At 37.1% G+C, this 16,315-nt stretch overlaps 2 protein-coding genes across 2 annotated transcripts; both read left to right on the top strand.

The window, feature by feature from the left end:
* Positions 1–997: 997 nt before the first annotated feature.
* LOC120876671 (olfactory receptor 51H1-like) lies at positions 998–1,948 on the top strand. The gene has a single exon (XM_040258643.1). It carries the CDS (start codon positions 998–1,000, stop codon positions 1,946–1,948), a length of 951 nt encoding a protein of 316 aa, XP_040114577.1.
* Positions 1,949–8,516: 6,568 nt separating this feature from the next.
* Positions 8,517–9,521, top strand: LOC120876672 (olfactory receptor 51T1). Its single transcript, XM_040258644.1, has one exon. The coding sequence runs from the start codon at positions 8,538–8,540 to the stop codon at positions 9,519–9,521; it is 984 nt and encodes a 327-aa protein (XP_040114578.1). The 5' UTR covers positions 8,517–8,537.
* Positions 9,522–16,315: the final 6,794 nt, after the last annotated feature.

Here is a 16,315-nt window from a genome sequence, read left to right as displayed (position 1 = left end):
CATTCCTTTCAGAGGACTCCAGGGAAAATTCTACTCCCTTGCCTTTTCCAGCATCCAGGGGCTACTCACATTCCTTGGCTCTTGGTCCCCCTCCTTCATCTTCACAAGTACTGCTGAGTCTTTCTCAAGTTGTCTCTCTGGTTTTCTGCAGCTGGGGAATTTTCTTCACTTTTGAGGACTCATATGATCAAATTTGACCTATCCGGGTAATCCAGGATAAACTTCCATCTGAAGCCATTAACTTTAATGACATCTTCAAAGTTTCTTTTGCCATGCAAGCCACTATGTTCACAGGTTTCAAGAATTAGGAGGTGAACATCCTTAGAGACGGTTATTCTGTCTATCATAGTGGGTCCTTATAAGATTCTGAGGAAAGCCAAATAATTCCTTCCTTCATCACGTGCTGTAATCTCAGGTCCTTTTAGTACCCATACACTACTAGGAATGCAGATAGTCAGAAGTTTAGTCCTTGAAGATTATCTTTCTTATTCTGTCCCATGTCATGCAAGGGGAAAACTTGAGTCTCAATGAGGATTTTGTCTAAATCACAACAATTTAAGATCATAATTAAGATACATACAGGTCTTCATATTTGTGTTCATGAACACTCCTTATGTCTTGTTTGTGCCTGATAATATTTCTTTTCTGGTTATTTGTATCAGTTTTTATGACCCAGATAAATGTACAGCATCATTTTTTCCTGAGGAAGGAGGCAAGCAACTACTCCACATTTCTAGGTGAATTGTATTCCAATTAGCTTAGGTGTTGATTAAAGTTTTTTGTTGTTGTTCTCCTAGATATTTTAGCATATGGTGATCAGTAATAGAACTGCTTCACGGGGGTGGGAATATCAGTTTCTGTATCAGACTGTGAACATAAAATATTTATCACTGCCTCTCATGGTTACCATCTCAAAACTTATTGTCAGTGATTCAAATTGAAGCTGATTGGCTTAATGAGTTCTTCTCTTTTTGCCTAGTGAAACCTTTGATCCACAATGCTATCATTCAACCAAACTATTAATAACCATCAGACCTTCACCCTTACTGGGATTCCAGGAATGCCAGAGAAGGACTTCTGGTTGGCCCTGTCCCTCTGTCTTCCTTACAGTTTCACATTCCTGGGTAACATCACCATCCTAGCTGTCATCAAAGTTGAACAACATCTCCATGAGCCCATGTATTATTTTCTGGCAATGCTAGTTGCCACTGACCCCAGCCTTCCATTGTCTTCCATGCCCACCACGATCAGTGTTCACTGGCTCAGCTGGTGCTCAGTAACCCTTGATGTCTGCGTCACTGAAATGTTCTTCATCCACACCTTTGAGGGAGTGGAATCGGGTGTTCTGGTGGCCATGGCCTTTGATCGCTTTATGGCTATTCGCTTTCCTTTGCACTACACTACCATTCTCACTCATGGAGTCATTGGCAGGATTGGAGCAGCAGTCCTGCTGTGGAGTGTGGAGATTGTGCTCCCTGTGCCTTTCCTCATCAAAAGGTTACCTTTCTGCCACTCCATTACCCTCTCCCATGCATACTGCCTCCATCAGGATGCCATGAGGCTTGCCTGTGCTGACACCCATGTCAACAGCATCTACGGCCTCCTGGCGGTGATCTTCATCATTGTGGTAGATGCCTTGCTCCTCTTGGCCTCTTCCTTTCTAATCTTCCAGGCAGTACTGGGCATTGCTTCCTGGGAAGAGACACTCAGGGCTCTCAATACCTGCCTCTCTCATATCTGTGCCGTGCGGCTCTTCTATGTACCTCTCAGTGGCATGACTGTGATTCACTGCTTTGGGAAGCATTTGTCACCCGTAGTCCACACAGTCATTGCCAGTACCTACCTGCCACTGCCTCACCTGCTCAGTCGGATTGTATACAGTGTTAGGACCAAGCAGACCCATCAGTGGATTGTCCAAGTGTTCCGTGGGGGTAGGGTGGGCTCTTAGGACTTTTGTGCAGACACAATCGAGTCAGAGAAGAGGATCAAGTATAGAACTGTCCAATAGGAATTCCTGCAGTGATGTTAAATGTTCTAAATCTCTGTTGTTAATACAGTAACCACTAGCCACACATGGCTATTGAGACCCTGATACTTAGCTAGTGCAACCAAGGAGCTGAATTTTTTTAATTATATTCAATTCTAGTAAATTGAAATGAAGATTTAAATAGCACATATGGGAGAAGCACCTAATAGGTTTTATATGCCATTGCATAGTAGTTTTGATGAAAGCAAAAATTTAACTTGATACAAATATGAATGTTTCTTTCTCAAAATGGTGTATAGTATATTTATATACAATAAAATTTACTGGTTTTGGTATATAGTTCTATTAAGTTTTCACAGATGCATAGTCATGCAACCACCACTGATACCTAGATACAGAAAAATTATACCACTCTCTCAAATTACCTCATGCTGCCCCTTTAGTCAACCCCTCTATCTATGCCCAACCCTGACAAGCTCTAATTTGTTTTCATGCATATAATTCTTGTTTTTCCAGAATGCCATGGGCCCTTCAGCACATAATCTTCCATGTCTGGCTTCATAGTGTAATGCATTTGAGATTCACTCATGTTGTTGTTGGTCTTTGTAGTTTATTTCTTTTTATTGCTGACTAGTATTCCATTGCATGCCAATCTTTAACAACTTATTTAAGAAAAATTCTCATATTGTTTTGCTCCATTGTAAACATGCTGACATATATTAAATATATGATATGAATATAGGATATGTCTTCTTTTGTCTTTAGTGTTTATTTATATGTTCTGTAAATATATTTCATAAAAATAGTGTAGGCATATATAATGGGTTGGAAGCAGGAGAGAAATATATTAAAAATAAAATAGCAAGTAAAAAGTATGATGAATTCAGTGAGCTAGAATAATAGGGAACTCTGTATAAATTTTTGATATAAATTTCAACTTTATTTCTGTCCAGAAGACTTTTCTGACATGCCCTTTATTATGTTAGAATTTCTCACAGTATCTATGCTCTAATTACCTAATAGCATGTGTCCCTGCTATTCTACATACTTCATAAGAACCATACCATGAGAGACCCTTTTTATACTACATCTGTCTATCTCAAGTATGTACTTAATATAGTTCATAAGATATGTCCTTTGTGAATTAATGAATGAGTGAAAACTCTATCAAGATTGATTTCATGCTGCCTAACTTCTCTGTCTCATTAATTTTAGTAAGTCTCATTTGATTAATTTTAGTAAGTCTCATTTGAAATTTCCAGAGTCACTCATTTTTGCTGAGAAGAGCCAGTGGGAAAGGATGGTATTTACATATAAACCTAAACATTGCTTGCTGTATAAAAAGTTTATGCTATAACTTAATCTCTCTAGATATACATTGGGATAGGTATCTCCATCTTTGCCCAGTGTGTTATGGTTGGAAAAATGTTTCAAGAAGGATAAAAAGTCAAGAATTATTAGATATGGTGCACACATGCTAAGTCGCTTCAGTTGTGCCTGACTCTTAGGGACCCTATGGACTGTAGCCCACCAGGCTCCACTGTCCATGGAATTGTCAAGGCAAGAAGTGGGTTGCCAAGCCCTCCTATAGGGCATCTTCCTGACCTACGGATCAAACCCATGTCTCACATTGTCAGGTGGGTTCTTTACCACTAGCACCACCTGGGAAGCCCGTTAGATATGGTAAGAATTATTAATTTACTGCCTACTATGGAGAAGGAAATGGCAACCCACTCCAGTGATCTCGCCTGGAGAATCCCAGGGACGGGGGAGCCTGGTGGGCTGCCGTCTATGGGGTTGCACAGAATCAGACACGAATGAAGTGACTTAGCAGCAGCAGCAGCAGCCTACTATGGAGAGACAGATTCTTGTCAAAATGAGGCTAAAATGAGCTATAAGCACATAGTTGAGAATCAAGCAATCTACAGAATGGATAGATCAAGAACTATTACAATCGCATTTTCTGAAATGTCAGTGGAAGCGGTTGACCAGAGAAGACAGTATAGCATATTGTTTAAGATTAACAGCTTTAGAGTAAGATAGACATGGGTGAATACCAGTTCTATAACTAGCTAACTTTTACAGTTATTCAAAACCTCTTTGAGTTTCAATTTTGTCAACTGTGGAATAATGGAGAATAATTCTTAACCCATAAGCAAGATAATAAATAAATACAACAATGTGTTTCAAGTGTTAGCATTATTTTTGGCAAGCGTTATGAGCTCATCAAATGCTAGTTCAATTATGCTTAGAATGGTAGGTGGGCTGGAGATGTGATTCAGATAATAAGATGGCTTCTTAGAAAGGGATCCTGAGTAAGAGGAGGAACACAGGAATGACAAGGAGGGCAACAAGATTTGTTCGGAAGAGTATGTATTGGTGCTGAGAACATAGGGATGACTCTCTCTGCACTCTCCTGAGTCTGCTCTGACATCAGGGAGCATCCCGGGCTAAGCATCTGTAGCCTAAGGCAGGGTGAAGAGGAATGGTTGCAGTTTTCTGACCCAGGCAGGCAGATTTTGAAGACACCCATTACTGTCAGCCCCCAGGGCCAGGGATTTGCTTACAGCCCCTGATATATGGAATTTGCCTGGGCCTGGGAGCAGGGTTGGAAGCGTGTCAGGGAGATGTGTCTGAGCTGTTGGAGAGGAACATAGTCTTATGGGCGCCATAACTCTTGATCCAACTAGTTCATTCGCCAGCCCTCTGTTGCCTGGTGACTCCACTAATCTTCCTATAAAGCCCCTACTCTTGGGAGCTGGCTTAGTCCCTGCTCTGTGGTGGGATTGAAGAGAAGTTGGTGCTATTTCCTGATGATTTGAGCAGGTAAGAAGAATACATTAGTGGGTTGGAACAGAAGGGAAGGGATTAAAGTGAGAAATGCTAGGAGAAAGAGGGAAAGAGAAGATCAGTGAAGTGATGGAAACTATAAAATAAGATAGGATGAAGACACAGAGGAGTGTGATGGAGCCTTGAAGAAACAGACAGAAAAATGAAGGACATGAGGGAATGGGAGGAAGGAAGAGAAAAAGGGATAGAACTCATAACTCTCTGCCTGTGGTCAAGATCATTTAGAAATCAGTCAACAATAATTAAAGATTTGTGTTATTCCATATCCTTCTTTATGTAGCTAGCACTAAGAGAAGAAAATCAAGCATTTCCAAACCTTTAAGAAACTCACACTCAAGGCAGAAAAAGGAGATGGTGCTTGCACATGTAACTTACCGATCTATATCAACCATACCTCATTATTGAGTCAAATGTTAAGATCCAGCCATAAAGTGGTACAGAGAAGTGGAGGCGAAGTTTCAGATTAATATGGCCTGGATCTGTCATGACAGGGTTCCAGATTGTGGAAAGAATAGATTTCAGTGTTGAGAAATGAATAGAAGAAGGTGGAGATTGGTCTATACTTTACTGATGCCAGTAAGCAGTGATGCTGTCCTTTGGATCACTACATTATTTAGTTGGGTGGATCTTATCCAAGTCATTCAATCTAGCTTTCTGTATGTGAACTGATAGATGTTACCTTCTGCCTGACCTATCAGGTGGACAACTGGTGCTATAAAGCACTAGCCTACTCTTCTCGTTAGTAGGTAGTATGGAGAAAATCTTGATAAAACTAGGCACTGAGCTTTGTCCTATAACTTGTTCCAGAGTGCATGGGCTTATGTGAGCTGGAGAGAAAGCCTTCTCCTTCTCCTGCCTACATATCCCTATCCCATTGGAAACAATTTTTCCAGTAGCATAATGAACTGAAATGAATTTCCTCTCCTCCTAATCCCTCATATCATCCCATATTATCTTTTTGTCCTTTATGAGATACATTTCAAATAAGAGAAGATAGTTGATATCTGATTTTTGGTCATCTTTTGATTACGTTCCCATTCTAAAACTCCTCTCTACATCCACCAGCACATGGAGGTATACACAAAACAAATATATGTGGACATCCGTTCATATTTTTATACTGATTGACTCCACAAATATTCTTTAAATAAGCCGTAAGGACATTGTTCTGTGTTTTACTTATTTCTCATCTCTATACTTTCTCTAAGTCACATACTAGTATATAATAGAAACTGTTCTTTCATTTTCAAGGAAGAATATCACAGTGTTCAACTGTTTAACTTCTCTCATAAGCCTGATTTCTCGAATGGTCTATGGTTTAATAAAAAATGGTTTAATGGATTTTGAAGTTAGTAAATTTGGCTTTGAATTTTGAATGTGTATGTACAATTTTGCCTTGCCAGTTTCATTTCCTTTCTCTAAAATACAAGAATAAACATCTGTATCAATTTTTCCTGGTATTATATAAAATTACATATAAATTGGCTAACAAATGGTGACACATATAAAAGACTTTAATTCTTTTCCTTTTCTCTTAACTTATCCTCCTTCTTCTCCCAATCAATAAGAGGATTAATTACTCTCCTTATGCTCCCCATATCTACGGAAACAATTTGCCCTCAAAACTTCCAGTCTCAATTTGTATTTCTCTCATCTAGTCTTTATCTATCTCTCTATTATCTATCTATTCACCTGTTAATACACCTAATGAAAACTAGTTTATCTGAACTTTTAGCACCATGCTTTGTCTCTGGAAAAAATATAAAGATGAACACATATGTTTTATCTCCAGAGAGCCAGAATTTTAGAAGAAAGAAATGTGATCAACCAATAGAATACTAAAGTAATAAAAAGCATATGTAAAGCACTGTTGAAAGATAGTCAGTAGATCGAGCGACTTTATTGCAGAGAGATTCCAGGATGGTTATCACAGAAAAGGAATTCACTTTTAATATCTTTGCTTATCAAATTGAAAAGAAGTTGTCACTAGTCTTCCTGATTCTTTGTGTTTTATTCTCAATCAACTATAATATAACAATACTAAGTATTATAGCAGAAAAAGCAATTAATTTTTTTCCTTTGGTGTAACAAGTAATTGTATCTGTAACCATCTAGAGTAGATTGAAAGATGGGAAGAAAATAACCAGCAATCCCTCATTTATCTTTATAAAACAACTGGAAGGATCTGCTACTCACAAATTCCTTGTATCTATTCTGTCACTGGTGCAGAAAGCCTAGACTAGGGAAAAATAGGGGTAAGAATATTAAGATTGGCTATATCTACACAATGGTTAGGCTAGGTATATCATTCCTTTTGTTTTTTTTCCTTGGTAACTAAATGTCCCAAGTAAAAAATTAAAATGAGCAATGACATTAGAGCTTATTGAAACAGTTCTATATAGAATTTCAATGCTTGTCTTAAATATCAATTACAGATTCTGCCTCCCTTATGACATCGTGTGTGTGTGTGTGTGTGTGTGTGTGTGTGTTTGCAGCTATTATTCTATGGCCATCTCACTCAGCGAACTACCTGATATTCCAGTTTATGATAGCACCTCATCCTGTCTGTTTCTGAGTGTCTCTCTTTAAGCTCCTAGTCCCCACTTCAATTCCATTAATGCTTTTTACAGTCATTCATTTCATTTTGCTGAGGGCTTCTTACATTTTTTTTTATACAAGTATTTTGTCTAGCTTTACCCACTATCCCTAGATTAAGATGCTTGAAATCATGTATTCTAGAATATTATTTGAAAATTTTCACAGGATTCATTAGGGCAATCTACTCACAGTGTGTTGGTTACAAGTTCCATGGTAGAGACCTATGAGAAGAAGTAGAAAGAAGTACTAAAGTGTAAGCTTGGAGAAAAGGAAGACAAGGTCTTGTTATTTCAGTAGATCAGGAACAGGATTCAGAGAAACAGAATTAGAGCACAAGATGATGTGGAGTAGAGGAGAGAGGAATTAAGGAAGCTATTCCATTAAAGGAAAAGAAATAAAGAAGCTCTGATACCTAAAGGACATTTCTAATAGAGTCCACTAGGAGAGAATGGCTAATAACTCAGGTACAGGGTATTTCTGGATATAAAATCCTAGCCCATCTTCCAGCAAGAACATTATGAAGTATGCTTTCACAGGTGCCCTTAAGAAGTGCCCTTAAGCACTTCTCCATTATTTCTATAACAACTCATATAGCTTGGAGACTTTTTTTCTTGAGCACACCACATGGCATGTGGGATCTTAGTTCCCCAAGCAGAATTGGAACCCACTGTTCCTGCAGCAGAAGCTCATAGTCTTAACTGCTGGACCACCAGAGAAGTTCCAGCTTGGAGATTTAATACTAAGACCCAATAGTTGTAATTACAGTTGTTTTGTTGGTGTGTGTGCATATGTGTGACATGTCGATAAGTATTTCCTACCTCAAGTCAGGGCTGGTCTGGGCAATAGGGTGGGATGAACCTAGAGAGATTGATGGTTTTAAATGGGAGATGATAGAAAAAGAAAAACAGAGACAAATCTTATAAGAAAAATTTAAGATACTGTAGAATTATGTGATAGTTATCATGATTAAATTGGAGGGTTTGAATACAGAGACACATGTAATTTGGAAAGAGTTTATAGAAGAGTTAGTGCTTGAAAAAGGATCAATATGACAAATACTATTATTGTTATCTCTTTTTTCAGGGCATGTCCTCAACCCACCATGATGATTTTCAATAACACCACATCTTCCCCTTCAACCTTCCTCCTCACTGCATTCCCTGGGCTGGAACTTGCTCATGTCTGGATCTCCATCCCTGTCTGCTGTCTCTACGTCATTGCTCTCTTGGGAAATACTATGATCCTGTTTGTCATCTTTGTTAAGCAGCATCTCCACAAGCCCATGTACTATTTCCTCTCTATGCTGTCAGCTGCTGATTTGTGTCTGACCATCACGACCCTCCCCACTGTGCTTGGGGTTCTCTGGTTTCATGCCCGGGAAATCAGCGTTAAAGCTTGCCTCATTCAAATGTTCTTTGTACATGCTTTCTCCTTCCTGGAGTCCTCAGTGCTGGCAATTATGGCTTTTGACCGCTTCATGGCTATCTGTAACCCACTGAAATATGCCACTGTCCTCAAGGACATGATGATTATGGCGATCGGACTATTCATTTGCGTACGACAACTAATTTTCATCTTTCCCATGCTTCTAGCCTTGAAGACTGTATCTTTCCAGGAAAGAAAGGAGCTTTCCCATCCATTTTGTTACCACCCAGATATAATCAGAGATACATATTCCAACCCCTGGATCAACAGCTTTTTGGGCTTGTTTCTTCAGCTCTACATGACTGGTACTGACTTAATGTTCATTCTTGTCTCCTATGTCCTGATAATCCGTGCTGTCCTGAGCATCGTGGCCCCTAAGAAGCAAAAAAAAGCTCTCAACACTTGTGTGTGTCATATCTGTGCTGTCACTATTTTTTATGTGCCAATGATCAGCCTGTCCTTTACACATCGCCTCCTTAGCTCTACTCCGAGGGTGATCTGTAGCATTTTGGCCAATGTTTATTTGCTCTTACCACCTGTACTGAACCCTATCATTTACAGCTTGAAGACCAGGACGATCCGCCAGGCTATGCTCCAGCTACTTCAAACTAAAGGTTCATGGAGCCGTAATGTGAGGGGTCTTAGAGGATCGTGGGACTGAAGGGGAGAAATTGTCAGTACATAAAGTATATTTAAGTAGGAGAGGGATTTATATCCATGTCATCCTCAGGCACTGCAGTTACTAAGACAATTTCAGTTAAATTATAGGAGTAGGAAGATGAGAATCCCCTAAATTTATCAAAGAGTTCAAACAAACAAACAATATCCAAAACCAAATTAATTGTGTATTAGTCAAACATTTTGGGCTTCCCTGGTGGCTCAGTTGGTAAAGAATCTGCCTGGAATGTGGGAGAGACCTAGGTTTGATCCCTGAGTTGGGAAGATCCCCTGGAGGAGGGCATGGCAACCCACTCCAGTATTCTTTCCTGGAGAATTCCCACGGACAGAGGAGCCTGGCGGGCTACAGTCCATGGGGTGGCAAAGAGTCAGACACGACTGAGTGACCAAGCACAGCACAGCACAGCCTTCAAACATTTAAAACCACTATGTGGACTTTTGTGCATATTAAAAGCACAGAAAGACTAAACACACACAGAGTGAAGTCATCTTCATCCATCCAGTTAAACAATTTAATTATCTGCTTAAAAATGATAATTCTTAGGACCAAAACAAATGACAATAATTTTATTTTTCATTCAGCTGAACAAAGCCATTTATTTCTGTGGTCAAATTTCCCAGTGGGAATTGAAGATTTTTGGTTGAGCTGGTAAACAAAAGAGTTACATGTGTGTGTAAAGGTTCACACATAGAAATTTGTAATTTAAAACTGGGTAATTATTGTACACTGGTTTCATTTCCTAGATCACATCTAGAGACCCTTGCCTCCTTCTGGATACATGCCCTGAACTTCTCTTTCTGTTTTTTTCCCCTTTAATCCTTTTCCTCTTTAACAAAAATGAAACTTCCTAAGTTCTGATTTGTTACACTTCCAATGAGTGCAATTTATAAAATCACACATTGCCTTTTATTATTTTCCACTGCCTTGACAGTCTAATATAGTTCTGATTCTGATTCTGTACCCCTCTTCATTATCTACTGTGCCTCAGGACACAGTAGAAACTTCTCTCTATTCACCCTGGTTTCTTGAATTGTTAATTTTCTCCCTAGCTGTTAGGCTCCTTGACCTTTTTGTGTATTTGTTACCATAGAATTGCACAGTGGTTTGGATGCTTTTTAATATGATATTTATGTATGGATGTGAGGGTTGGACTGTGAAGAAGGCTGAGGGCCGAAGAATTGATGCTTTTAAACTGTGGTGTTGGAGAAGACTCTTGAGAGTCCCTTGGACTGCAAGGAGATCCAACCAGTCCATTCTGAAGGAGATCAGCCCTAGGTTTTCTTTGGAAGAAATGATGCTAAAGCTGAAACTCCAGTACTTTGGCCATCTCATGTAAAGAGTTGACTCATTGGAAAAAACTCTGATGCTGGGAGGGATTGGGGGCAGGAGGAGAAGGGGACGACAGAGGATGAGATGGCTGGATGGCATCACTGACTTGATGGACGTGAGTCTGAGTGAACTCCGGGAGTTAGTGATGGACAGGGAGGCCTGGCGTGCTGCGATTGATGGGGTCGCAAAGAGTCGGACACGACTGAGCGACTGAACTAAACTGAACTGAATATGACATTTGTGGATTACCTCTATTAACAATATTTATTTTGTGAAAAAGTAACCCCAGTACAGAGTTGACAGAATATTGGGAGAATTCTCCTAACTTTTGTTTCACACAAGGGGTTATGAAATTTTAATTCCACTCAGAAATTCATGTGTAAGCTCAATGGACCAAACAGATACTCTAACCTAAGCCACTTATCTCCTCCCTCTAAGCCAGCTTCCTGTTTCTAGCAGACAGGGAGTTGTTGCTGTTTAATCCCTAAGTCGTGTCTGACTCTTTGTGACTCCATGGACTGCAGCATGCCTGGCTCCTCTGAACTCCACTATCTCTCAGAGTTCGCTCAATTCATGTCTATTGATTTGGTAATGTTATCTAACCATTTCATCTTCTGACATCCCCTTCTCCTTTTACCTTCATTTCCCCCCAGAATTAGGGTCTTTTTCAATGAGTCAGTTCTTTGCATCAGGTGGCCAAATTATTGTAACTTCATGGATCACAGCATTGTTGTGGTGATGGGGCTTCCATAACTCAATGAAGTTATGAGCCAGGCTGCGCAGAGCCATTCAAGATGGATGGGTCCTAGTAAAGAGTTCTGACAAACCGTAGTCCACTGGAGAGGAGACAGCAACCTACTTTGGTATTCTTGCCTGGAATACCAGACAGGGAACCCCACTCCCAAATTCTGATATGTTTGCCTCAGCTTTCTGTTCAGCTCAAGCACTAACAACCCTGTGAATCTGCTTTGCCCAAACCCTAACTCGCTTTTCTCTAACCATAAGCAATGATATCCACGTATTGTTTATAGTAAATATTATTTGTATGATTTCCTTTTTATACAGAATATTCAGATTTTTTGATATCTCACTAGAATCACTTAAATGTCACATAAATGTGTATGCCTGAAGCCACTATTTTAAGTGGAGAAAAATTAATGTCTGAGCATACAGAAAGTAGTGCAAATGGAAATAACATTAGGTTTTTTAGCCTCCAAGACCAGCATCACAGCACAGAAGCTCTCTTGGCCTTGTGCATTTTGTAGGAAACCTTTATATTTCATCAGACCACAATTCAGTATTTCAGATTTCAAAGATTCATCTTCATGTTGCTACCAAATGTCTCTTTGGTTATAACCCCTTCAATGGGATAGAATACAACTATCATGTAAAAGTTCAAGAGTCCCAAGGTATAGACATGAAATATCTATACCTCATCACAGAAAAAAAGGATTAAGAATGGAAGACATTTTTATTAGTCAGGTAGCCTATTAGTAAGCCCAGAATTATTAAAAAAAAAAAATCTTAAGGAAAGAGACTTAAGTAAGAGAATTTTGTGAATTTAGGTGAGAATTGTAGGAATGGGGTGAGGCAGAAAAACTCACAGAACTGGGCATGTTCTAGATGAGGTTACACAGTACTCTTTGAGGACTCCAGGGAATGACATAAAATACCAAACAATGTTTTTCAATATTTATGTTTTTGAGCCCAGACATTACTACACCTAGAGAGGAAAGAGGGCTTGTATAGCAGCTATGAAAGGCTGGTGGAAATGAAGAACTATGAAACAAGAAAGAAAAGTATTTTTCTTTAAAGAGCATCACACTACAGCAGAGACTATCACTCTGAAACCATCCTGTGGCAGACAGCCCACACCATACCCTAAGCTAATCATCCAAACATTCCTTCACCAGTTCTTACCAATATCAATTGCTTATTTAATTGCACTATTTAATTGCTTCTTTGGAAGAGATTTCTAAATTTATTTTTCCTCTTCTTCTTTTATTTATTTATTTATTTTTTTGTAGATCCACAACACTTCACAATTCATATATTTTAAAACATCTGGAAAAATACATATATATATTTTTAAATTTTTCATAAGTCTGATACCCAAATGCATTAGCCACAAACAACAAAGCTAACATGAACTGTTGTGAATATACTTATGGACATTACTTATTTCAATTGTGTGAATATTAACACATTTCACTTCAGTAATATAACTGTGTTAGAGTACAGGATAATGCCCCAAGTGTTACAGGGCCTTTCTAAACTATAAAAAATTCTGAGTTCTGAACGTTTTAGGTGAGCAGTTATAGAAATGTGTAATCGTTCTAGTTTTATGATGGTCAGTATATAAAGCAGCCTGCTATATGTGTTAATCTTTCATTCCTCCAAATGTACTTTTCATATTCAACTCAAAATTCAATTGCTCAGTACCAAAATTACCTGCTCAGTGTTGAAACACTTTCATCAGTGTACTCTATAGTAGTTGCTATTAGTAGATGACTTTGTATTTTGGTGTTATTTCAAGCAATGCATTTAATATATTTGGGTTTTTCTTAAAAAATTATAAATGTCATATATATGTATTTATATATAATTAAACTTTTGTGAATATATTGGGAAATACAGAAAAGTATTTAAAAGATAAAAAAATCATTAACAATTCTACCATTGAGCAATATTATATGATCTATGACCTAAACTCTTTTTAATAAGCCAACGTGGTACACACACAACATATATTTATGAACCAGGGTAGTAGTGTATATTTCAACATATATTTCTACTTGTAGATTTGCCTGATGTTACTCACTATTCTCCATTAAATCATATTTTATATTAGATTAACCTCCTTTAGGAAGCTTTCCTCTGATTCTTTACTAAAATAGGCAAACTGCCATTCCTTTATTTGTGCTTTCTTATATTCATGCTTAAACTTACCATACTTTACTCAGTGAATTTAACAATTTGTTTGTTCTCCCTACCACTAGACTATAAGCTTGAGAGTAGGCCTAATGTTTTATTTTCATTTAATCCTAAACATCTAATTTAATGTTTAGCAAATACCACTTAGTTCTGACTGCTGTGTTGCATGGGTGAATCATATTTAATATTATTTGTATATCATGGTTTATATTATACTTCCTATTATTTAACATTTCACTATTTTATAGTATTTTTATCATAAAAAATAATTCTCAAAATATATTCTTATAAATACATATTTGACCACACATATAATGTGAATTGTTAAATTGAATGAGTTAGTTTGTAGGCTCTGGAAACACACTGCCTGGAGTAGATTCAAGTTTCTAACACCATAGCTCTGTGTCCCTGGAAAAGCTAACTGCTCAAAGCTTTAAATTCTTAATCCCCATAACAGGAGGGAACTCATAAAATCTACCATGCTCTTGCAAAAATTAATGGAGTTAATGCAGGTAAATATTTAGCCCAAAGTCTGGTACCTGGTAAATGGTGAACATTGCATATATCATATTATTATCTTCTAAATTGTAATGATTTAAAAGCCATTCAAATATTTAATTGCTTTTCACTTTTCCTTTCAACTTTTACATTTTTCTTATTTCTTTAGAAAATTGTTCCCATCCAGAGGTTAATTTATTTACTTATATTAAAGTAGATTTAAAAGTTAGCTTTGAACATACTTATTCATTTATCTTATTTTTGTGTGTGATTAAAGATCACAAACACATGTGTAGTTTAAATAGGTGCTAATTTTTTCTACCATAATTACTTGAATAGTCAATCTATTTCAATATTGTTTTGATATTCCTTAATTATATATTAAGTTTTCATATCATGTATGGTATATTGAAGTGTGTTCTTTATACTTCCTTGTTTTTACCATTGATTCATTGACCAAACTACACAGAATTTATAGCTGAGTAATAGATGTTCTTATTATAAAGAGCCTTGTTACAATTTTTATTTATTATCATACTCTTCAGTTTAATCTTATAAATCTATTTTTGGAATTATTGGGTAAATTTCTAAATATGCTACTGGGAGCTTGATTGAAAATGCGTTAAACCTGTATGGTAATTGAGGAAAAGTGACAAACTGAAACATATTTACTCTTCTGATCAAGAAACATTTATTGACATCTTATGACTTGAGTTATTGTAAAGATTTGAATTTCTGAGTTGAGGGTAAACACTAAAAAGAGAATAAGTATTCCTTGTCATGTTTTTCATGACAATGTATTTGCTCTTTCTTGTGGCTAAACAGAACATTAACTGTTTTTTAGGACAGCTTCTTTAACCTAAAATATATAGTTACTCCTTAGTGATTTTGGCAATAGGTTTTCTATCATTCCAGATATTCTGTATGCCTGAAATTTATCATTATATTCTGAATTGTTAAGAGTTTTTACTGCTGTTGTTCAGCAATAAAATGTGTTGAGAGTTGAGAAATGTGTCAGACTACTATTCAGATGTCATTTCCATACACCATACAAGTGCTGGAGATATGCCAATCAGTGTGATGTGTGCAGTTATTTAAAGAAATCAACTACAAGAAAGAGAGGCAGACATGTGAACTAATAAACACAACATAATTGGAAACTGTTAGGGTCCTCAGAGAATTAATAGTACAGACTGGGAGGATGTACAAAAGGTTGTCCTTCATTTTCCTAAAGAAGCTATAGACATCAAGACATCAGTTGTTGAACAAGAACTCAGTGAAATTCACCTGGGGACATCAAATCTATACTAATATTTAGCCATCTGAGAACAACTTCAAATGCTTTTTGGGAACATCAATACTATTAATTATTTGTGATTTTGACTCAGGAAGTAAAATATTGAAATTTATTAACAGTAATTTTCTCTCACTGCACAGTACAAATTGTTGGTTAGCTTATTCTAAATTTTATGCTTTCTACCTTTGCCCCCAACTAAATACTCATGAGTAAAACATGAACAAAAACCAAATGACATAATTTATAGGAAATAATTTGAGGTAACCCATCATTCTTAGTTGGCTATTTACCTTTTAAAAAGTGCAACTATATATGCATGAATACTATTTTATATTCCTTAATATATGTCTAATATATCATTTTTTCTGTTAGCTCAAAATTATTTCTAGCATTCTTAGTATAATTGAACATGCCAAATACCAAATACCAAAATACCAAGTATCTAAAAGCATTGAAATCATTATTTTAGAACACACATTTTAAGGCATTTAAGAATATCAGTGCTTTAAAAATTACCATGTCACTATTAATAGCTTTCCTATTTCTTACTAATAGCAGAACTGCTCCTCTGTTCTTTTAGTAAATATGGCTTTTTGGAACCCTGTTGTAAGTTAGAGGAAAAGAAAAGCAAAGCTACTCTGTCTTAAAGAATATTATGTTTTATAGTTTCTGGTCTTACATTTAGATCTTTAATCCATTTTGAGTTTATCTTTGTGTG

The sequence above is a fragment of the Oryx dammah genome, unplaced genomic scaffold, assembly GCF_014754425.2.
Source record: "Oryx dammah isolate SB20612 unplaced genomic scaffold, SCBI_Odam_1.1 HiC_scaffold_17, whole genome shotgun sequence".
NCBI classification, from domain to species: Eukaryota; Metazoa; Chordata; class Mammalia; order Artiodactyla; family Bovidae; genus Oryx; species Oryx dammah.
The sequence above is the reverse complement of the archived record's forward strand: the minus strand, read 5'-3'. Positions and strand labels throughout refer to the sequence as shown.

What these genes read in the sequence shown, in the direction of transcription:
- LOC120876671 (XM_040258643.1), top strand. Translation starts at nt 998, where the DNA reads ATGCTATCATTCAACCAAACTATTAATAACCATCAGACCTTCACCCTT.
- LOC120876672 (XM_040258644.1), top strand. Translation starts at nt 8,538, where the DNA reads ATGATGATTTTCAATAACACCACATCTTCCCCTTCAACCTTCCTCCTC.